The sequence below is a fragment of the Delphinapterus leucas genome, chromosome 16 (genome assembly GCF_059928025.1).
Source record: "Delphinapterus leucas isolate spDelLeu-1000000601 "Yukka" chromosome 16, BTC_Dleu_Yukka2, whole genome shotgun sequence".
Taxonomy (NCBI): Eukaryota; Metazoa; Chordata; class Mammalia; order Artiodactyla; family Monodontidae; genus Delphinapterus; species Delphinapterus leucas.
Genome location: NC_143144.1, coordinates 54035894 through 54060816, shown reverse-complemented (window position 1 = coordinate 54060816; position 24923 = coordinate 54035894). Strand labels below are relative to the sequence as shown.

Below are 24923 nucleotides of genomic sequence, written 5' to 3'. Positions count from 1 at the left end.
GATAATTCCTGTCCAATCTCCTCATTGAATTGTTGTAGAAACCAAATTAGACCTTGAATTAAAAAGCACTTTGAAGAGTCAAATATAAGGTATTATATTATTCCTACGTATACCTTCCATTTGGTTTGTTGAAACTAGCTTAAAATCCTCTATATTTTCCTAATTCCATTTCTGATTTTCCTTTTTAAAAATTCATTACAAAAGTAGTACATACTATAACATATTTTAAAATATAAGGAAGAAAAAAATAAAATAAAGGAAAAATAACCTATAATCCCCCCCATCCTTAAATAACTATTATTAACATTTTGGTATTATTCCTTTCTTGTCTCTTTTTCTGTGTGTATGGATACATGTATGGTTTTCTGTAATATAGATGGCATATATAATACAGTTTTAAAATCTGTTTTTTCCTATAAATCATGTTGTGAACATTTTACATGACATTAAATAGTTTTCTATAACATCAATTTAACGGCAGAATGGTCTTTCATAGTTTAACAAAACACCTCTTGTTAGACATTTGGATTGTCTCTAATCTTTCCCTGTTAGCAAAAATACTACAGGACACACCCTAATAACTATTTCCCCACGTTCATGACTATGTCCTTAGGAAATTTTCTAGATATGGAATTTCTGGGTCAAATACTTTGCAAAATTCTAGGGCTTCCCTGGTGGCGCAGTGGTTGAGAGTCCGCCTGCTGATGCAGGGGACACGGGTTCGTGCCCAGGTCTGGGAAGATCCCACATGCCACGGAGCGGTTAGGCCCTTGAGCCATGGCTGCTGAGCCTGCGTGTCCGGAGCCTGTGCTCCGCCACGGGAGAGGCCACAACAGTGAGAGGCCCGCGTACCGCAAAAAAAAAAAAAAAAACTCTAAAGTTTTCGGCATCTATTGCATACCCAGAAATTTTGCACCAAATTATACTCCCATAAGTGGTAGATACATGCCCATTCCTGCATCAGCTATTTTAGTTGGTGTTTTTAAAACTCTAACAGGGACTTTCCTGGTGGTGCGGTGGTTAAGAAGCCACCTGCCAATGCAGGGGACACGGGTTTGAGCCCTGGTCTGGGAAGATCCCACATGCTGCACAGCAACTAAGCCCCAGTTCCACAACTACTGAGCCTGCACTCTAGAGCCTGCAAGCCACAACTACTGAGCCCGCGTGCCTAGAGCCCGTGCTCCGCAACAAGAGGAGTCATCGCACTAAGAAGCCCACGCACCGCAACAAAGAGTAGCCCCCACTTGCCACAACTAGAGAAAGCCCGTGCGCAGCAACAAAGACCCAATGCAGCCAAAAATAAATAAATAAATTAATTAATTAAAAGACCAAAAAAAAAAAACTCTAACAACTTTGATATCCTTTTTCCTTTTAAATTTAGACCCATGATTCTTTCCTCCTGATTACTTTCTGCTGGTGGAGCCTGTCTTCTCTTTCCTGCCTCAAAGTGCCAAAGAGTTCTGAGCATCAGCAGTTTAGGAAAAATCTATAAAGTGTGCAAGGCTAGGAGTCAGAAGACCGAAGTCCACGCTCCACGCCCACATTTAGAAGCTGTGTGACTTTTGGTAAGTCACTTAATTTCACTGAGTGACAGTGTCCATGTCTGTTAAATAGAGATCTAGTCCTGCCCCGGTCTGCCTGCCTGCCAGGCTACGAAAAAGCACGAGAGGTGGATGTGAAAATCCTTTCTAAGAGATTAGCACCCACACACACGCCAGGGACACTTTGCATTTGCTCACTTAGCTTTGTCCACCGTGATAATCGGTCTCCCAAATGGCCCCAAGGAAGGATGCTTCCTGGTATTCATTCCCTTGCATGAATGCACCTGGCATGCAGTCCCCTCTCCTTGAATCTATGCTGGTCCTGTGTCCCATTTTTAACTAGCAGAATGCAAAGGAAGTGATACTGTGTGACTTCCAAAGCTGGACCATCTGACTGAAGCTGTAGGAGAGGCTCCAACAGAGAACAACCTTACTGGTCCCATCAATCCACAAAACCATGATAGGTAGTAATATGTTTTTGTTTTAAGGCACTAGGTTTGGGGCTGTATTGTTACACTGTAATGGATGAGCAAACACCTGCCGAATTTTCTTCTAGTACCCTGAATCCGGCAGCAGGTCTGAAGCTTAATGGTTAGGACTTCCCTGGTGGCGCAGTGGTTGAGAGTCCTCCTGCCAATGCAGGGGACACGGGTTTGATCTCTGATCCTGGAAGATCCCACATGCCGTGGAGCAACTAAGCCCATGTGCCACAACTACTGAGCCTGCGCTCTAGGGCCCACGAGCCACAACTACAGAGCTCGCGTGCTGCAACTACTGAAGCCCGTGTGCCTAGAGTCCGTGCTCCACAACAAGAGAAGCCACCGCAATGAGAAGCATGTGCACCGCAACGAAGAGTAACCCCCGCTCGCCGCAACTAGAGAAAGCAACGAAGACCCAACGCAGCCAAAAAATAAATAAAATTTTTTAAAAATTAAATTAAAAAAAATAAAGCTTAATGGTTAAAAGTTGTCATCTTGGGAACCATACAATTTTTTGCCACCACCCTCTATGATATTAGGCAAATTATTAAACTCTCTGAGCCTTACTATACCAATCGGTAAAATGGGCATGATAATAGTACCTGCCTCATGGCACTGCTGAGAGGACCAAATTAGACAATGCACATAAAGCCCTTAGCATGTAGTCCTCAATGCATTTCAACTATAATGGTGGTGATAATCCCTGCTGATAAAGTGCCTCATTTATTTGGCTCCTTTAATCAAATTTCTTAAAAAGTGTATATCAAACTACCCTAAATTTTTTACCCCCTGCCTCGGCCACCATCACTGTGACACCTCCTCTGGGCATGCAAGGGACTCTCAACACTTCCAGCCTCGGAGATGTAGTACTGGTTAAAATTCCAAGGCCAGACTTAAGATATTCTAAGTGGGTTTCCAAAAGTGAGTTTCCTTAAAGAAATGTTTTACATACGTTGATGTCACTGATCAAATATTTACTTGATTTATGGCCACATTCTTGAAGTTTTCTGTATGGTCTCTCTTGCACCCATGTTTATTTAAAGGTTGAATCATACGTCTTATTCCTCAATGTCTCTATACTAAAAATTCTGAAGGTAAGAGCCAGGTATTTCTTAAAGACAGTCATATGGCTGAAATCATTGTTTCTAACAGACGCTCATTCACTTGCTCTAAAAACATCGTTGAGCACCTACTATGTGACAGACCCTGGCTAGGCAAGAGAGATGGAAAGGGAAGACAACCTCTGGCCTTCAGAATCTTACAGTCTGTTGGGGGTGGCGTGGATTGGGGGACAGAGTGACAGGCAAGGGAAAAATTATTATCCTACTGAGAGAAAAAGGCTGTGGAAGAGGGAGGTGTAAGAAATCATGGAATCTCACAGAAGAACATTCCCTGCCGTATCTTTAACCAGGCTTCCCGGCCTGGTGAGGGAGCAGATGGGAGTGGTAGACTCCCGCCCAGGAGCCATTCCCAAGCCCCTTCTTCTCTGACATCTAGGGGTGGCAATTGAGACAGAAGGGAAAGGGGTAGGGCACAACCTTTAAAAAAAATGACACAGCCAATGAGGACACGAATAAACTGGTTAGAACCGATTAGACCCAAGAGGGTGGAAGATTCGACTTCCAGTAGCCCTTGAGCCTCATTATACGCTCACTGTAATACATTAGCATACTAAATGACACACCCACAGGTGCCTCTACAGGTCCGACAGGTCCCATGCCAACCGGAAAAGGCCAAAAAGTGGGCAGTGGCCCAATTCCTGGAAATTCCCGCCCCTTCTCCAAGATAGTTGGAATAATCCTGCTTCTTGTTAGCCTGTGAAATTACCCAGCCCACAAAAACGAACCACCCCATGCCCCTGGCTGCTCTCACCTCCCGAGACAGCCCACACTCTCTCTGTGGAGTGTGTTCCTCCCAGGGCCACTCTCCCCTCCTGAGACAGACCGCACTCTGCCTGTGGGAATGTGTATCTCTCTCAGTAATCCTACTTTCCCTTTGCTATGGCTCACTCGTGAATTGTTTCCTGCGCCAAGCCAAGGACCCTCACTCGGTGCCCGTCCCAGGAACTCACCCGAGACCTGAGACATGACCATCCTCTTGCTCCCCATTTTCCTGCAACCTCTTCACAGAGGATATTAATAAATCTACTTCTTACCTATCACTTTGCCTCAGCTGAATTCCTTCTGCGCCGAGACATAAAGAATCTAAGCTTTGGTAAGTCCTGAGACGAGTTGTGCAGTTTCGCTTAGAAGATTGTGGGCTCAGGTCGCATGTGAGGTGTTTGGTTTCACCATGAACGGCACACAACTCTAAGCGTTCTTTACACTGTTTGTTTTGCTGGGACGATTGTCCTTCCCAGCCGCCTTGCAGGAAGCGCAGCAACGGAACCAAGATCTGACCAATAGGAATGTGAGCAGAATACGTCACTTCCGGTCTGGGGCAGCTATTAGATGGTGCCGCCACTTTTGTCTCTTGCCCTGCTGCCTTGACCTTGGAGGCCTCGTGTTCCAGGTGGTGTAACTATAAAATGAAGGAGTGGGAGTTCCCTGGAGGTCCAGTGGTTAGGACTTGGCGCTTTCACTGCTGTGGCCCGGGCTCAATCCCTGGTTGGGGAATTAAGATACCACATGCTGCACGGACAAAAAAAAAAAAAAAAAAGGAGGGCACCCAGATCCCCAAAATTGTGAGATGAGCAAGATAGAAACCAATATTGTGTTAAGCCACTGAGATTTCAGGGCTACTTGGTACCAGAGCCTAGCCTGGCTCATTCTAATGCACTGTAATCCAGTTCTAGTCAATGAAATCCAAGGCAAGTATACTGTGGAGTTTCTGGATGGATACTTCCACTTCCAATAAATTTCCTTTTATTGGATACAAGGAGAGAGACATATAAGTAGTGCTCATTCATTACCCTGGCTAGCTGTCGGCTTCTTGGTTTTGAAAAAAAAGTCTCATTAGATTGTGATACTGAGAACCGCAGCAGCCATTATGTGAGCAGGAGTAGGGACCAAGAGAATTATAGAGATAACAGCCCAGAGCCTTAACATTGTGAAATTGCTGATCTAAGCTAGGATTGTTTGATTCCAGACTTTTAAAATTTATTTATTTATTTATTTATTTGGCTGTGTTGGGTCTTCGTTGCTGCACACAGGCTTTCTCTAGTTGTGGTGAGCACAGGGGCAGCTACTCTTCGTTGCGCTGCACGGGCTTCTCATTGTGGTGGCTTCTTTTGTTGCGGAGCACCGGCTCTAGGCACGTGGGCTTCAGTAGTTGCAGCACACGGGCTCTAGAGCACAGGCTCAGTAGTTGTGGTACACGGGCTAGTTGCTCCGCCGGCATGTGGGATCTTCCCAGACCAGGGGTTGAACCGTGACCCCCCTCATTGGCAGGCAGATTCCCAACCACTGCACCACCAGGGAAGCCCCCCGATTCCAAACTTCTTTTGTAACAAACAATAAATGCCCTGATGGTGTCAGCCTTTTCTATTAATTGCATCTGAATGCACCTGCACTGATACTAGCTGCAAAGAGAATGAGGAGTGTGGTTATAATAGATGAGTAAAATGAACAGCTGTCCTTTGGGGGAGGTGATGTCATTGTCATCTCTTGTCTTCATCCTCATCCACACTATAATCATTGCTGAAAAATAAAAATAACCCTGGGCCGTATTTCCCCGTCTGCAGTGTGCTTTCACGTATATTTTCTGGCTCTAAGGTGATAGGCAAGTGGCAGCATATGTAGGAGGTATCAGCTCTGTCGCTAGAGGCAGACACACTCAGTTTCATACACTAGCTCTGTCACTCTCTTTGCTGTGTGACCTTGGACAAGTGACTTAAACCCCCTAAACCATAGTTTCCTCATCTATATAATGGAACAGTTATAGAAACTCCCATTAGCGTCGCTGTGAGGATAAAATGACATGACACATAGGGAGTTTTTACCCATATTGTGCGGGACACTAAAAACACTTAATATACAGTATTCCCTAAAATAAGTTGGATTTTGATTTTCATGACAGCCTGGGAAAATCGCTGGGGCAGGCATGAACATTCCTATTTTAGAGTGGAGGAAGCTGCGTCTTAGGGAGTTGAGGTGACTTGCTCAAGGTCAGAAACAGATTTTCATCCCAGGTCCAGTGGTTCCCATTTCAAGGCTCTTTCCACAGTAATATGCTTCCTTGAAATTCCCAAAGAAGCAATACAAAATAAAATTTAAGTTCTGAGATGCTTCCTTTTTTTTTTTTCGTGGTACGCGGGCCTCTCACTGTTGTGGCCTCTCCTGCTGCGGAGCACAGGCTCTGGACACGCAGGCTCAGCGGCCATGGCTCACGGGCACAGCCGCTCCGTGGCATGTGGGATCTTCCCGGACAGGGGCACGAACCCGTGTCCCCCGCATTGGCAGGCGGACTCTCAACCACTGCGTCACCAGGGAAGCGCAAGATGCTTCCTTTTTGATCTCCAATAAATAGAATCATTTCCTTTAGAAGGGAATTATTACTGTAGCATATGTGCAAATGTGAGAGATTGTTAAATTTGTACTGAAAATAATATACTCTGGAAGTTTTTCTTAATCCTCTAGTATCAGCTCCATCCCATCACCACCACCTCTTACTTCCACTTTATAAAAATCAAGTGAAAATACACGTCTTCCTAATCTATTCAAGGTGGCATAGGTGCCATTCTACAAAATCTATAAATCAAACAGCAAAGCTGACCTTTTTCTCTTTTTTTTTTCTCCTTCATTAAAACCTGTATTATCCAGTCTGATATTTAACATTCAAAACAGTTTACTTTCTGTGTCTTTGTGGCGACATGCATCTCAACATCAAGTTAATAGGATATGACTTGTACCACAGTCTGGATCTACACCTCTGCCCTTCCTCTACACCCACATCCTTTGTCATCAGACAGTAACTGATATAACACAGGCCATATTTTTCTTTAAGCAATGTTTAATGATTCACTTGCAGCATAAGTCCAGGAACAAACACTGATAAAACTTGAATAGTTTGTTTCCTTAAACTTAGCTTAGTCATCACCTCCTTCATAAGGCCTCTCCGTGGGGTGACCTCTAATGAGGCACTTAACCTCACTGTGTTGTCATTGGTCTGCCTTGATGTCCACCTTGCCTTGGCTCTGCTAAAGGTGATCTCTGCTGTACCCTCCTCTCCACCACTAGTGCCTCGCACCGCACCTTGCCCGTTGCAGATGGGTTAAATATTTGCTGAATCAAGTGAGGAGATCAGTGCTTGGTGCATCCCCTAAAATGGGTGAGATTCCTTCAGGAGACTTACCTGTAATACTTGTTCCACCATTGTAGTGGAAGATGTGCTGGTCCTGGGCTTAAATCAATAGAGTGAGTCTGGCAGGCAAGAAGGTGAAGGTTATTATCAGATGCTAACTCATTCTCCCACAGGTGCATGCCATTCCTTCTTTCTTTGGTTGCTTGGTTTGGGAGACACAACTTTAATCTGATTCTGAGTTCTCCTCTCTACTCGTGGACCACAAGATGCACCCCAGGGATCAGCCTTCTCTGCCCCTTTCTCCATTATCTCTCCAGATTCTGGGCAAAACCCTAGCTTGATCTTGCCTTTCGCCTTTGTTTGGGTGTCACTACTAGACTGGACTCTTCGGTATCTTACTCGTGTTTCCCACTCAACCATCCAAAGCTAAAAATATCATTAGATTCAAAGCAGAGAGCACAGCACAGACGATAAGGAAAAATAAAGAGAACCAGACCAACAAACACTGGATTTGCCCTAGACGACAGAGCACTGGGGCTCTTGGAAAGAGTAATTTTGCAGGAATCATGTCACACAAGCCAAAATGGTAGGGGCTCTAACAACCACTGCCATTGGGAGTCTGGGCCTCCCTCATTTTCCTGCAAACTTGCTAAGTGATCTGGGATAAGTCACGCCTGTTTCTGGGACTGTTTCATCAGGGAGTCAAGTTTGGACTAGCTCAGTCGTTCTGTCTTCAGTGATACAACTGAATGCCCTAGAGAACTCATTAATAATGCATATTCCATGCTTCCCACCCCCAGACACCCTGATTTAGGAGATTTGGGGAAGGCCAAGGAATCAACATTTTCAACACACTCCAAGGCTGAGGTGATTTCCTGGACCAAAACAGTGAAGTAGATGACCTCATAGTTCCCTTCCAGCCCTGACATTCCCTCAATTGTCAGATTTGGGGACCAGGGGGTAGTGAGAAAATGTTGGCAGCCAAAAAGTTCTGTTTGGGAAATGTAGCCACAAAAGAATATCACATGGCAGGTGGAAGGGACTGGTCAGGGAGGGCCATGTTCACTGTGCCCCTCAGGGCCTGTTGGATTGAACTGGACTTGGGGAGACCTCAGTCCTCACACAGGAGGCAAAATTGAGAGCCTCCCTTAGTTTCCTGCCCATCTCAGGCTGAGCTAGTCACTCTTCCTTTTGCCCCATTCAGATGCTCTAAACAAATGTTACATACGGAAAATACGTCTGACCCACTGCTAAATTAAAAAAATTTTTCCAACATTTAAAAATTGGAAGATTTCACACTTAAAAATACGAGATTTCGGGACTTCCCTGGTGGCACAGTGGTTAAGAATCTGCCTGCCAATGCAGGGGACACGGGTTTGAGCCCTGTTCCGTGAAGTTCCCACATGCCACAGAGCAATTAAACCCGTACGCCACAGCTACTGAGCCTGCGCTCTAGAGCCCACGAGCCACAACTACTGAGGCCGCGCGCCGCAACTACTGAAGCCCACGCGCCTAGAGCCCGTGCTCCGCAGCAAGAGAAGCCACCGCAATGAGAAGCCTGCGCACCGCAACAGAGACCCAGCTCACGGCAACTAGAGAAAGCCCATGCGCAGCAATGAAGACCCAATGCAGCCAAGAATAAACAAATAAAAAAAAAAGAAATTATTAAAAAAAAGAAATACGAGATTTTTCTTGGAAAATCTGAAATATCAGCCACACTGGGCTTGCATTCACATACGACGTTGGCTGGAGCTGGGCAGCTGCGCCCCCTTTGGGTGAAGACAGGCATTTTCCAGCCTCCACGGTCCGGCTGGCGGGCTGGCTCATCGGAGTTCCCATCTGGCCCATCAAAGGGGATTTTGAGTTGGCTCCTCTGACTAAAATTTACTCTGGGATAAGCCAGAGCAGCAGAGAGCTACACACTGGGAGAGGATAGTACTGCCTGCCGCTGCTGGTTATGGAATTGCCTCTGGACACAACGTTTTTCACCCCTATCATTAAGAAATCAGCGGAGTGGAATTCACTGCTGTTTAAGGCGAGGGTGTTGAGGCCATGGACCTCTAGTTACATGTTTTCTTCTCTGCAAAGGCACACTGGAGGCATCTCTTTACAATCTCAGTACCAGGATCACTACAGTGGTGTTTCTCTTGAAGATCAGCTGTGAATGGGGTACAGGATTGCTTCTCTGTGCTCAAACACAGGGCTCACCTCTCAGAAGCGCTCCATGGCCTGCATTGGGGCTACCCTTGTGAGTGGCTCCATTTCACTTCTTAGTCTTGTTTTACTATTGCTTTTTCCTACTTCTTTTAAATTTTATCTTAGTATAAGACATATCTTTGAAGAGTCAGACCTCCAATCTTTATTAGAATAAAGCAGGGTTTAAATAAATGAATTCCTCTACTCAACATATACCTTGATTATAGCACTTCCTACAACATATTATACTTATATGTTTAGCTGTTGGTCTCTTCTACCAGACTGTGAAGATGGAGCTGCATTTTACTATCACTGTGTCACTAACACCTAGCCCAGAGCTTTGTGTGTAGTTGCCATTTAATAAACGTTTGGAGAATGAACGTAAAGATGTTTGCCGAATTGGCACAGCACGGATCCATGGAACAGGTGGAGGGGTTTGATAAGGCAGAACTTCCCAGACCAGAGGGATGAAAGAGACCAGGTGTGTTCTGCCATTTCTGTAACTCAAGGAACATCCCATTACTCCAGTTAAGGATACTGAGTTTGGAGAATTCATAAGGGTTTTCTGGTGGAGAGAGGACGGGCTTTGGAGTCGACCTGGAGTCTGAAATCCAAGAATGTCTTTTTTTTATGATTATGGGCATTTTGCTTAAACTTTCCAAGCTTCATGCAGTTTTTGGTTCCAAGGTGTCCTTAACCACCTTATTTATCATCTTACACTGTATGTTTAACTGTAACTCGCTGGCACCCCTCTCAGGGCAGAAATCTCACAATACCTGTCTATATACATATACACTCCTCAGAGCAAAACTTATTATATAATTTTATTCTTTTCTCCTCTACATTACTAACAGTAGCCCAGTGTTAAGCATTTTAGAAAACCTGAATTAAAAATTTCTTGGTTTACACACGCATGTATAAAAATATATATTCAGAGAAGCAAATATCTGGTCATTACATCGCCCAGCTTTTAAGAGTGCCAAAAATAAATAAATAAAACACCTGCAAATCAAAAGAGAGGGCTAGGTGGTTTTATCAAAATTCCTTTTAACAATTTTAGCTAACCAACATGTGCTAATGAAATTCAAGTTAAAGTTATAGCCAGTTAACATTACAGAAAACATTGTGTGTGGCTACTAAGGAGTATTCCTTAAACAGAATCTGCTTTGTGCTTAGAACACAGGTAGGTTTACAGTTTCAACAGTAAGCAGCAATAAAAATCAGGAAAATCCCCAACTTTTCTAATAACCGCTCTAACATAGAAAGGAAAAAAAAAATGAAAAAAGTATCACCATCTTTTCACAATGGACATCAAAATCAGAACTGTAGGCTTAATAAGTGCTTGGATTAAAAAATACTAACACAATAAGATCCCTGGTTAATTACTTCTGATTTTTAAAAATCCACAAAAATAGTTGCTTGTTGGTGTAACAAATTTGACGCACAAGCAATATCCTGAACTATCTTTTCTCCAGCAAGTACTTTAACAGTGCAAAATGTTAGTCATCTCAGCATTCAATATTCTGCCCATTCTGTCACTAAAGCCTCAAGATGAACCACTGCAGGGAGGTATCACTGCCAAGGAAATGCAAATCAGGCAAAAAATAATAATAATACAATGATTCACTCCTATACCAGAGTCTGAAAAGTATATAGGCACTTTCTGATCTGAGGTGAAATAAGTAATTCAAAATGTCCATAAGCTAATGTAAAATACAGTACTGAATCTTTTGACACAAAAACAAAGAATAATTATATTGTTACTTAGAACAGTATTCAACATGGACGAGTAGATCTCGATGTTCGGTGGCTGGATACTGGATATTGCACTTGGGACATTCCACCAGGCTTTCATTTAGTGCAGCAGTAGGACTTTTTGGTGAGGCAACTTTTCCTCTGTTTTCAGTCTCTCCTTGCAAAGTGACTAATGGCTCTGTGAAGGCAAACTCTCGAAGCTGCTTCTGAAAAATAAATGTCAAACGAACACGGTTTGTATAGATGGCCTACCATCCAGTAACTGCTCCATAGGTACTCCAGTTGCTTCAGCCCTGTAGACAGATTTTCTTCTGAATCTCTCTGGTCACTGGTATTATGGTGGTAACATACAAGGCGGTTATAAATCACCCAAATTACCCAGGAAGTTCTAAGGTTGGGTGTTTACATAGATAGGTTTTATTAAAATGCTTAGAGCCAAATGTAAAGGTGGGCGGGTGGACAGTGCTGACAGAGTTTGCTAGGTTTGTAAAAGAGGGGTAACTTCAATAATAAAGAACTGCATGGAATTAAGAGCAGCAAAGAATTTTAGCAGGTCAAACAGGTTATACACAGAAATGACTAAGATGTTGTATAGTTCCTTTGTGGCTTCCCTATTTCATGATTTTTTTTCCCTGAGGAATTTAGAATAGTCAGTAAAGCTTAAAAATGAGTACTTTACAACATAATATGAAGATGATGGATGGTAGGAACACAAAGAAAAATACAGGAAAATTATGGATTCTTCTGTATACCTTTGGCTTCCTATACTTTGAAAAACAGTCATCAACAGGAATGAATTATACATTTCAATTTCAAATATTATAAATGGTCAATATCAATGACATAAATAGAGCCAAAAAGTTATTTTCTGTCTTTTATTCATAAAGAAATAACAAATGATTTTAACAACTGCTATTTTCTCTTTTGAAAACTGAGGAATTCTGTTCGTAACATTTCACCATCTGCAAATATTCTGCAGTACTAGGATGATATATGAAATGTGTGCTAATGGGACATAACACACACAGACCCTAACAGATTTGGTCCAAAGCTTATTAATAGGATGAAAATAGGTAAATCAAAAACCATTTCCTCATAGAAGCATGTTATTTAAAAGGTTAATGTTTAAAAAGATTATGTGTTCAGGGTAACCCCCAGAAAGTACTCAACTCAATATGCCTAAAAGAGAGTATTAACAGTAATAGTCCATTAGCCCTAAAACCAGCATTTTTTTCTTTCTTTCTTTTTAAATAGAAAAGAATAATTTCAATTCAGGATCTACAACTGCCCTGCCTTGCCCCCTGTATTCCCCAGGCCAGGCACTGTTTAGTGCCTTTAGAATCACAGAGCCCAGGGTGGGTGGGGAATGATCCCAGGCACCAGTAATGTTATCATTACCAAGAGGCCCATAATGTCCCTCTGTCTAGTCCTCTGAACTGATGCTCAAAGGGCAGTTGCTTCAAAAGAGGCAGGGGATTTGATTTGATTGATTTGAGAAACAGCCATTCTTTAAGCTGTATCCTCCTACTTCAGGAAATGGTTTTACACGTAAATAGAAAGATGGCAGAAAGAGAAAGATGAAAATAAGTTTTAGTTTAACCATTCCGATCTCACCAAGGATTCCAACTGTGTTATTTGATTTCTTGCTTTTCGGAGCTCCTTAAGAATTACATGCAATTGATGCTGCATATTTTGACGGTCAAGTTTTTCATTTTCAAAGTCTACAGTACATGCCTGCATCTAGAAAAAATGCCCAAGACAAGACAATGACAGCTAGTATATACTGTCTAGTTTTCTTGACTGGATGCTTGCATTTTTTTTTATTAGCACAAGAAGCAAACATGTATTGTACCATTAGAGCAAGAATTCCTCTGAGCACAGTGAGATGTTGATAAATGAAAAAGCTATGTCCAAGGAGCAAAACCAAAGCTTGAGGTATAAGTGAGTGAGGAGCAGCTTAAGAAGTTGCTGGTTAGAATCTGTCCTCCCCATCCTGCTTTTTGTGGGGAAGGGAAAGAGATGGCTGTTCCCTGGTTTGGAATATACTAAAAATCTCTGGTGTCTATTCTGAGAATAACTGGTGTCTCTTTGAGTTCCACTTGAAGTTATCAAGCAGCCCTATTAGGGACATCCGGTCAGACTAGCAGCCATTTAGGGAAGAATAAAATTTGCTAAGACAAACATCTACCTGTCAAGAAAATTGCCATGTCACCTTAGAGATCTGGTTTGGCCTAAAGATAGTAACGGGAACATATGGCTGGCACAGATAGTCACTTTAAATATTTTGTTAAAGTTTTTAAAAAACATTTTCTACAACTTTCAACTGTTTCTTCACAGAATAGTGTAAACATGAGGAAAAATTCCATTTTCTAAAGGGTTACATTGAATTTAGAAGCAACCCCAATGAATACCTGTTGTTCCAACAGAGCTACCCTTTTCTGTTCCTCTTGCTGCTTCAACAGAGTCGTGTAAAGAAACTGGACCTGTAGGATGTAAATAGAAACAACACTGTCACATTGACATTTTATGGTTTGACCTTGACCTGGGATGCATGACAGGCTCACATTTCTAACCAGGGCAACACCTGCTCTTCTGGGCGAGTCCTTCCAGCTGTGGTTGGGCAACCTATCTATATAAGCAGCTGAGCAGTACTGCCCAGGCCAAGAGTTCCCTGAGGCACAGACTGAACGTTGATAAAAAGCACTAAACCGGGGCTTCCCCGCTGGCACAGTGGTTGGGGGTCCGCCTGCCGATGCAGGGGACGCGGGATCGTGCCCCGGTCTGGGAGGATCCCACAAGCCGCGGAGCGCCTGGGCCCGTGAGCCATGGCCGCGGAGCCTGCGCGTCCGGAGCCTGTGCTCCGCAACGGGGAGAGGCCACAACAGTGAGAGGCCCGCGTACCGCAAAAAAAAAAAAAAAGAAAAAAAGCACTAAACCGCAGTGGACACACCCACTTTCCTTTAGGTCCTGACATCCACTAATATTTCTGAGTAGGATAACAAAGTTGGAAGAGCCTGGCCACCTCAGCCAGAGTAGGAGCAAACTTCTCAGTCACTTCTGCATAATCTTTCATAAATATCACTGCTTGCACCTGCAGGCAGAAGTAAGGGTGGTAAAGACTAAGAAGGCACATGTTACAGACTATTTTTTTCCCTCTCTCTCAACTTTTGGAGGATTTTAAAAATTACTATTCTTTTTTTTTTCTTAAATTTATTTAATTTTTGACTGCGTTGGGTCTTCATTGCTGCATGTGGGCTTTTTCTAATTGCGGTGATCGGGGGCTGCTCTTCATTGCGGTGTGCAGGCTTCTCATTGCAGTGGCTTCTCTTATTGCAGAGCACAGGCTCTAGGCACACGGGCTTCAGTAGTTGTGGCTCACAAGCTCAGCTGCTCCACGGCATGTGGGATCTTCCCAGACCAGGGCTTGAACCCGTGTCCCCTGCATTGGCAGACGGATTCTTAACCACTGTGCCACCATGGAAGTCCCCCAAATTACTATTCTAATAGTAGCAATAACTAACATTTACCTAGCCCTTTAATTTACAAAGCACTTTTACATTCTCTCAGTTGAGCTTCATAAAAGTCCTCTGAGGCGAGAAGAGGTTGTTATATTTACTATTATTAATTTGATACAAATAACCTGCAAGTCAGAGAAGTTAGCTGATTTTCCTCAGGCCACACAATTAGAGACCTGGTATGGACCTCAAATTATGTTTTTTCCATTATTTCATGCTGCCAGGAAAAATTTAAATTAATGAGTTTCTGTTGAAGTAGTATTCAATTCTAATAATCCTCAGTAATGCCAACATTACTGAGACGGACATCCTGGATCCGGCTGTGAGCATAGTGAGAACATGGAGGGCATCTGGTAATTAACTTGAGCCAGTGTCATCACAATCTCAGTGCCAGCCTAGCAATCAGCCTTGATCCCCCCTTAACTTCCCCTCTTTCAGCTTCTCACACATACCTAACTCCTCCTCACTCAGCTTTTGTGTCTATGATTTCCTCCCACTAGGAGGGAATTCCCACAGTCACCCACCTCGCCGGTTCCTTCTCACCATCAGCTTTGTCCAAATACCATCTCCTCAGCGACGCTTCTGCTCAGCGACGCTTCTGACCATTTCTCTTGGTCATATTACCGTTTTATTTTCTTTAGTTTACTTGTTTATTTAGGTTGTTTATGGTCTGTCTCCCTTCTAAGTATGAACTCCTAGGAGGGGGCAGGAACTTGCGTTGCTCCTTGCTGGTTCCCAAGTAGTTAAAATAGTCCCTGACACTTAGTAAGTACCATGAGAATTCTGAATTATAAACTGTGGAAAACTTTGCTAGTTAGACTCACCTGAGATAAGAGCTCTTCAGATCTCTTCTTCTCTTCTTCAAGTTTTTCCCTGGCAAGATCATTCTCTTCCTTGAGCCTTTGTATTTTCTCTGTTTTATGCCTATCGTATTCCAGATGTTGTACATCTGCCTTTCTTTGTGAACACAACAGCTGATTTAAATCTTGCACTTCTTTTTGGGTTTCTTCATATTTTCTTCTAAATTCACTAAGTTCAAAATTCAACTGAGTTATTGTTTGTTGTTCCACCTCAAGATCGTTTTTTGCATTTGCCAAGAGATGGTTGTAATATTTTTGCTTTTCTTCTTGAAGACAACCTATAAAAAACACATCAGGGCACAACTCACTTTATAAAAGAGAGAATTTTCCTGAAGAAATAAATGTAAATATGTTTCTATAAATAAGATCACATTTATTTCCTCACCTTCAAAAACGAAGAGTCAAGAGAGAAGGAACATGGCTGATATTTGACAGAACAAGAAACAGAAGTTCAGGTATACTACTTGAAGTCACAAAATGAATAAACAGAAGAACTAGAAACAGTAATATAATTATTCTGAGGGAGGGAAAGTCACTAATGTCTAAAGAAAACCAATCAACATATAGGGCCATTAAGTCATTATTTATAGATATGGAGGTAATTACCAAAACCAAAATCAGAAATGTTTAAAAGCAGCTGCCCTGATGGGAGGAAGAAATAGGCATTAGGATGGGATGGGAAAGGTAGAACAGGGTCTTCTGTACTATTATTAAATTATTTTAACAAATCTTTATATTGCTTTGATAAAACACAGAGAGAGAGAGAGGGAGAGAGAAAAGGAAAACTATATTACCCAAGAAAAAGACTAGACTTCACCCATAATTAAAATCCTTTTATGTGTAGTAAACTTATAAAGGCATTACAGTAGTAACTTTGTCCCCTTAGGAATAAAAAGCTTTAAATTATCTCTAGAGACATTCCTTTTATACTTTTTTAGCATTAGTTTCATTTTAAATATTCACATGTGAAGCTCTAAGATTATGAGCCTTGCTGGCCTTTCATTAGCTTTCTCTTTCTATAATTCAAGGCTCCAGTCCCACTAAGGCTGTCAGTCATTCTAAATGAGTGCTTTGCACAGGGTTTTTTCTTTTCCTGGCTCATCACCTGGAACTGCTGAATCTATTTGTAAAATGAGAATAATGATCCTTCCTGCCCCACCTCTTAGGCTTCTTGTGAAACGCAATGGAGATCAGTGTCAGAGAAGCTGCAGACCACTTGGCAAAAAAGACAGCATCAATCAGAAGAAACTTCACCTCAATTCTAGGGTGAGATTCAAATGATTGAAGAATAATGTATAAAAATGTAATCTTTCTCCTGGGATTGATATGAATAACTGCTAAAGGGAAGCTGAGTAAAAAGATAAGGTCAGCACTGGGGGAAATAAAGTTGGAGAAGGACTTTGAAGGAGGGGAAGGATATGTAAGGTGGAGAAAACTTAATGTGCCTTCAGGGCTGCAAGATCCCTTTACCCTGTGACTTATGCCCTTTGGTATCAGAAAACAATGGGAAATGAAACAGACTGGCTAAAATGGTATTTCTTACTTCAGGGCTAGCAGACCTGCTCTTACTTTACTTTATAACACATGTCTATAAGAATCTAAATTTGATGAATCTCTCCTTTTGAAAAATGTCAGGCAGGCCAACCCTAAAGAACATTTTTATACCAGTACCTTCTGATTCAGTCTTTTTTGTCTCCTGTGGGAATGCATGAACAGCTGTTTCCAATTTCTGTTCCAACTCAAAGATCTTCGCTAAAAGTCCTTTTACGTAGACCTCTCGCTGCTCATCATACACAAGCCATTGCTGATTTTTCTCCAGAGCCTCAAAGTGAAAATGAAAGCAAATCAATAATAAAAACTCAAACTCTTAAAATGGACAAGGGAGCCCAAGGGATGCAGTCTTTTCCAGCACACAAAAACTCTACAGCTCACATCATAGAATGATTCTAGGCAACCACTGTAAAGCTCCTGACACAGAGACACATTCTAAGGCCACACACCTTCAGAATACCTAATAACATGGCAAAGTCACATCTACATGGGGTTAAGTTCATTTGTCTGCTATCTCCTATACACAATTTGCTTTGTGTCTGTGTCCATGTCATTCTCTGTAAACAGAATGTCTTTGTGGTAGAGGTGGAGATGCACTGCTCAGATACTCTTTCTTAGAAAGAGCTGTTTCTTGGGGCTTCCCTTTGGCGCAGTGGTTAAGAATCTGCCTGCCAATGCAGGGGACATGGGTTCGAGCCCTGGTCCGGGAAGATCCCACATGCTGCAGAGCAACTAAGCCCGTGAGCCACAACTACTGAGCCCACGTGCCTAGAGTTCATGTTCTGCAACAAGAGAAGCCACCGCAATGAGAAGCCCGGGCACTGCAACAAAGAGTAGGTCCCCCTCGCCACAACTAGAGAAAGCCCGCGTGCAGCAACAAAGACCCAACACAGCCAAAAATAAATAAATTAAATGAATAAATTAAAAAAAAAAGAAAATGAGCTGTTTCCACCCAACATAGGGCTCTGCCTGGGAGCTCTCCACAGGGTGGACAGAGGCTCTGTCAGGTTTGCATCCTGGCCTGACGGTGCCCCTGTCCAGTCCTGCTGCCTTCCTTTTCCTTTCACAGATGTCGCTCCCCAATAAACTGTTTGCACTGCTAACTCCATCTCAAACTTAAATACCACCCTCTCTCCTTATCACCAATTTTCATCTTTTACATCTTTTAGAACTCAAAAATCCCAAACTGGGACCATTCATCTGGGTTGTATAGGGGCTTATGAACTCAGTTGTTATATATACATATGTCTACATATTTTAAAAAATTATTTTACCAACCATCTTCAGCTTTTTTCTGTGTTTGCTGTTTCTCTCAAATAGATAGTAAGCTCCTTGAAGTGGCAGACCATGCTTTTCCAAGAGATTTACAGCTTTTGCATACAATGTGTAGTCAAGAAATTATTTGAATGATGGGATAATATTAATAAAATAAGCAGTGTCTGTTTAAGTTAGCTGGTAAGAGGGAAAGTGATTCACTTTACTGTTACTGCTAATATTAGTTTTTCATTTCAGTTACATCTTTCCTGCAAGAAACTAGATGATGCCTTACCAGCCACCTAGCACAAGCTGGAAAATTTTATAAAATCACATCTACATTTTCTGTGGATCATACCACCTGATCTGTGGCAAGACATTAGCAAAATATTCACATAAGAAGCTACATTAAGGCCTTCCCTGGTGGCGCAGTGGTTAAGAATCCGCCTGCCAATGCAGGGGACACGGGTTTGAGCCCTGGTCCGGGAAGATCCCACATGCTGTGGAGCAACTAAGCCCGTGTGCCACAACTACTGAGCCTGCGCTCTAGAGCCTGCGAGCCACAACCACTGAGCCCGCATGCCACAACTACTGAAGCCCGCACGCCTAGAGCCTGTGCTCCACAACAAGAGAAGCCACAGCAATGAGAAGCCCTCACACCACAACGGAGAGTAGCCCCCCACTAGCCGCAACTAAAGAAAGCCCACGCGCAGCAACGAAGACCCAACGCAGCCTAAATAAATAAATAAAATACATAGGGCTTCCCTGTTGGCGCAGTGGTTGAGAGTCCGCCTGCCGATGCAGGGGACGCGGGTTCGTGCCCCAGTCCGGGAAGATCCCACATGCTGTGGAGTGGCTGGGCCCGTGAGCCATGGCCGCTGAGCCTGCATGTCCGGAGCCTGTGCTCCGCAATGGGAGAAGCCACAACAGTGAGAGGCCTGCGTACCGCAAAAAAATATATATAAATAAATAAAATAAAATACATTAAAAAAAATTGAATGAAGTTTCATATTTAAAAAAAAGAAGCTACATTAACTTTAGTGGACACAACAAGGTAGAAGATATGGACAGAGGTGTATAGATTTATGAAAATTCTTAATGAAAAATTCTATTGAGGGCTTCCCTGGTGGCGCAGTGATTGAGAGTCCGCCTGCCGATGCAGGGGACACGGGTTCGTGTCCCGGTCCAGGAAGATCCCACATGCCGCGGAGTGGCTGGGTCCGTGAGCCATGGCCGCTGAGCCTGTGCGTCCGGAGCCCGTGCTCCGCAACGGGAGAGGCCACAACAGTGAGAGGCCCGCGTACCGCAAAAAAAAAAAAATCTATTGATATTTTGATTATTAACTAGGACAAGTTCATATATCTTCTGATTCTAACTCTCACTTCTCTTAACCACTGGATCCTTGCAAATTCAGTCAAAGGTAAAGCCAAAGGAGCCTGCTGGGGCATCCCCAACAACTGTACATACCTCCTCCCCCTCATCCATACCTCCTGTTTTGCCAGTAACAGCTTTCATTGTTGTTATTGAAAGCAGGGCGTAGACTCAGGTTGAAAGCTAGCAAAGAAGACAATTCACCTGTGGGTACTAGAGGAAAAAAAGTCTTGAAATTCTTATACTATAGCACCAACATACAATGAGATTATAACTCCTCTCTCCTTTCCAATCTAGGTCTTCAGTCCCAGAGGATGGGACCGCCTCCCTTTCGTTCCATGTTACCGGGAGGCTGGGGAAGTAAGTCTCAATTACTATTTGTGTAAAGAGAGCATGCACAGCTAAACCTGATGTCACATGCATAAAATGTTATGGATGAAGGGCCCCAGGAGGAGGTGCACACAGTGATGCTAACACCCTTTCACAATGGCCAAGCTCATCGGTACTGAGCCCTCTGTCCCTGCTGCCCATGCTATCACCTGTCTATCCCCACAGGAATGCCTACTTGAGCAATGATTCACTGCTGGGTCTTGGTAAACCCTGATCATTTGGAGATTTAGAAATCCTCAGTTGTAGGGTGATTTTCCCATTGAGAAGAATGAGAGAAGATGGGGGCCACGACCAAAAGCTTTAAGTCAGTTAATACAACGATAACTCAGTATTCTGAGTTAAAATAGTTACTGCTAATAAGTTCAGTTCAATCTCTTCCTCAGTCTCCCAAAGTGCTAAGTTGTTCTAATTATATTAAATAACTGAGAATATTTTAAAGTTTCAGGACACCACTTGCTGAACCGTAGCTATGTTCCCTTAGGCTGACATTAAAATTGTCCACCATCTGCTGCCCCCATCTCTTCAGGTCGCAGCCTGGCCTTTCCTCTCCTCCACTGTTGCCTTGTTGTCTACACAACTGTGCACACCCTCTGTGCCTCTTCCCTCTGTACAGAGTGCCCTAGAACCCCTTCCTATGTTACCTGCCCACTTAAATACTACATTTTCATCAAGTTCTGATGAATCCAGCTTGTCTTTCAAGGCTTCTCACCATAACTGTCCTCATTAAGCTTCCTCTCCTTCCTAAGCCAATAGCGATTTTCATGTCCACTCAATCTATTTGGCATCTTATACTCATGACCTTGATTGCTTCTTTTTTTTTTTTTTTTTTTGCGGTATGTGGGCCTCTCACTGTTGTGGCCTCTCCCATTGCGGAGCACAGGGTCCAGATGCGCAAGCCCAGTGGCCATGGCCCACGGGCCCAGCCGCTCCGCGGCACGTGGGATCCTCCCAGACCGGGGCACGAACCCGCGTCCCCTGCATCAGCAGGCGGACTCTCAACCACTGCGCCACCAGGGAAGCCCTTGATTGCTTCTTGATGATACTTCTTATCATAACTACATCTTGAGCCCTCTGGACAGCTGAGCACAGGCTTGTTTAGATATTTTCTTTCACAGTTCCTTGTTTGTGTTCACTGTTTCCGTAGCCAGTGGCTGCCTGATAAATGTTTGTGAATGATGTTGACAACATGGGGTGGGGAAACAATGGCTGCAAGAACCAGCAAGCCTTGTAGCCCCAAACCAGAGTTTGTGAGTGTTCAGGGAAGAGGAGAGGGCAGGAAAGAATCTAGCAGTTCCTTACACACAGTAGAACAATACATTTAGAGTGATTCAAAAAGAATAAAACATTTTCAAAAATCGATTACTCATTAAGTAGTGCGTAATGGAACTATCACAACTATTTCTATAATCTTACAAGTGTATAATATGTATCCTTTGTGACATAATTCATCCCAGACCTGTTAGAATTTACTATTATCAGTGATAAAAGTGTGGCAGCCAGGATGTGTAACTTCTTAACCTTCAGGGCTGCCAGAAAGAGATGGCAAAAACACAAAGTTCTTTAAAAAGTTGCATGGTGTAACTCTACTGAAGTAACATATACATACTGGAATACATTTTCAGAAGTGTTCAATTCTTTATGAATCATCCTGCATTTGTTATAGGTACACTGTAAAAGGAGGGACTCCTGCCCCCTGCCCCGCAATCTCACTCTATAAGGGTGAGATGGGATAAGTGGTAAGAACATACTGGAAGTTTTTGGTTGCATATCAGGGCATCTTCTTTCAGGTAGGAATTTTCATCCTTTAAAGATACAGGCAGGGGGCTTCCCTGGTGGCCCAGTGGTTGAGAGTCCGCCTGCCGATGCAGGGGACAAGGGTTCGTGCCCCGGTCTGGGAAGATCCCACGTGCCGCGGAGCGGCTAGGCCCGTGAGCCATGGCCGCTGAGCCTGCGCATCCGGAGTCTGTGCTCCGCAACAGGAGAGGCCGCAACAGGGAGAGGCCCGCGTACCGCAGGAAAAAAAAAAAGACAGGCAGGGACTTCCATGGTGGTGCAGTGGTTAAGAATCCGCCTGCCAATGCAGGGGATGCAGGTTCGATCCCTGGTCTGGGAAGATCCCACATGCCGCAGAGCAACTATGTGTCACAACTACTGAGCCTGTACTCTAGAGTCCGCGAGCCACAACTACTGAGGCCTGTGCACCTAGAGTCCGTGCTCTGCAACAAAGAGAAGGCACCACAATGAGAAGCCCACACACCGCAACGAAGAGTAGTCCCCGCTCGCCACAACTAGAGAGAGCCCGCGTGCAGCAACGAAGACCCAACACAGCCAAAACATAAATAAAATTTTTTAAAAAAAAGGATTACACCCCAACAAGTAATCACATATTAAAAAAAAAAAAATCCACCTGCCAATGCAGGGACACGGGTTCGAGCCCTGGACCAGGAAGATCCCACATGCCGCAGAGCAACTAAGCCCGTACATCACAACTACTGAGCCTGCACTCTAGAGCCCGCGAGCCACAACTAATGAAGCCCACACACCTAGAGCCCGTGCTCCACAACAAGAGAAGCCACCGCAATGAAGAGTAGCCCCCACTCACCACAACTAGAGATAGCCCGTGTGCAGCAATGAGGACCCAATGCAGCCATAAGTAAATAAATAAATAATAATAATTTTTAAAAGATACAGGCAGGGGAAAAGTCTGGACCTACCGAAGAGGCAAGAGACTTTTTCTTCCCTCTTTATTTCCTGGTGCGCGAGGAGAGGGGATTAAGAACGCTGCTTAAAGGAGCTCCAGAGACGGGCGCGAGCCGCGGCTAAAAGTGCGGACCCCAGAGACAGACATGAGACGCTAAGGCCGCTGCTGCCGCCACCAAGAAGCCTGTGTGCGAACACAGGTCACTATCCACACCCCCCTTCCGGGGAGCCTGTGCAGCCCGCCACTGCCAGGGTCCCGGGATCCAGGGACAACTCCCCCGGGAGAACGCACGGCGCAACTCAGGCTGGCAACGTCACGCCGGCCTCTGCTGCCGCAGGTCCGCCCCGCACTCCGTGACCCTCCCTACCCCCCCGGCCTGAGTGAGCCAGAGCCTCCGAATCAGCGGCTCCTTTAACCCCGTCCTGTCTGAGCAAAGAACAGACGCCCTCTGGCACCCTACACGCACAGGCGGGGCCAAATCCAAAGCTGAGCCCCTGGGAGCTGTGAGAACAAAGAAGAGAAAGGGAAATCTCTCCCAGCAGCCTCAGCAGCAGCGGATTAAAGCTCCACAATCAACTTGATGTACCCTGCATCTGTGGAATACCTGAATAGACAACGAATCATCCCAAATTAAGGAGCCGTGTGGATGAAAGGCTCTTGGTGCTGCAGCCAGGAGTTACTGCTGTGCCTCTGAGGTGGGAGAGCCAACTTCAGGACACTGGTCCGCAAGAGGCCTCCCAGCTGCACATAATATCAAACGGCGAAAATCTCCCAGAGATCTCCATCTCAACGCCAGCACCCAGCTTCACTCAACGACCAGCGAGCTACAGTGCTGGACATCCTATGCCAAACAACTAGCAAGACAGGAACACAACCCCACCCATTAGCAGAGAGGCTGCCCAAAATCATAATAAGTCTACAGACACCCCAAAACACACCACCAGACGTGGACCTGCCCACCAGAAAGACAAGATCCAGCCTCATCCACCAGAACACAGGCACTAGTACCCTCCACCAGGAAGCCTACACAACCCACTGAAGCAACCTTAGCCACTGGGGACAGACACCAAAAACAACGGGAACTACGAACCTGCAGACTGCAAAAAGGAAACCCCAAACACAGTAAGATAAGCAAAATGAAAAGACAGAAGAACACACAGCAGATGAAGGAGCAAGATAAAAACCCACCAGACCTAACAAATGAAGAGGAAATAGGCAGTCTACCTGAAAAAGAACTCAGAATAATGATAGTAAAGATGATCCAAAATCTTGGAAATAGAATAGACAAAATGCAAGAAACAGTTAACAAGGACCTAGAAGAACTAAAGATGAAACAAACAATGATGAACAACACAATAAATGAAATGAAAAATACTCTAGATGGGATCAATAGCAGAATAACTGAGGCAGAAGAACGGATAAGTGACCTGGAAGATAAAATAGTGGAAATAACTACTGCAGAGCAGAATAAAGAAAAAAGAATGAAAAGAACTGAGGACAGTCTCAGAGACCTCTGGGACAACATTAAACACACCAACATTCGAATTATAGGGGTTCCAGAAGAAGAAGAGAAAAAGAAAGGGACTGAGAAAATATTTGAAGAGATTATAGTTGAAAACTTCCCTAATATGGGAAAGGAAATAGTTAATCAAGTCCAGGAAGCACAGAGAGTCCCATACAGGATAAATCCAAGGAGAAATACGCCAAGACACATATTAATCAAACTGTCAAAAATTAAATACAAAGAAAGCATATTAAAAGCAGCAAGGGAAAAACAACAAATAACACACAAGGGAATCCCCATAAGGTTAACAGCTGATCTTTCAGCAGAAACTCTGCAAGCCAGAAGGGAGTGGCAGGACGTATTGAAAGTGTTGAAGGAGAAAAACCTGCAACCAAGATTACTCTACCCAGCAAGGATCTCATTCAGATTTGATGGAGAAATTAAAACCTTTACAGACAAGCAAAAGCTGAGAGAGTTCAGCACCACCAAACCAGCTCTACAACAACTGCTGAAGGAACTTCTCTAGGCAAGAAACACAAAAGAAGGAAAAGACCTACAATAACGA

The 24923-nt window shown here is 43.8% G+C and overlaps 1 protein-coding gene across 3 annotated transcripts in view; it reads right to left on the bottom strand.

Annotated features, from left to right (window-relative positions):
• Window positions 1–9170: 9170 nt before the first annotated feature.
• CEP55 (centrosomal protein 55) overlaps window positions 9171–24923 on the bottom strand; it is a 31527-nt gene continuing 15774 nt past the window's right edge. For 2 of the 3 annotated variants that reach the window (XM_089897940.1, XM_022569539.2), the window contains exons 5-9: window positions 17259–17409; window positions 15552–15865; window positions 13624–13695; window positions 12827–12952; window positions 9171–11418 (exon numbers count right to left, since the gene is read on the bottom strand). In XM_089897940.1, the coding sequence (XP_089754066.1) occupies window positions 11218–11418; window positions 12827–12952; window positions 13624–13695; window positions 15552–15865; window positions 17259–17409 (864 nt within the window). In that variant the 3' untranslated portion in view covers window positions 9171–11217. The remainder of the gene's footprint in view (window positions 11419–12826; window positions 12953–13623; window positions 13696–15551; window positions 15866–17258; window positions 17410–24923) is intronic. The other variant, XM_089897942.1, reaches the window with a different exon arrangement.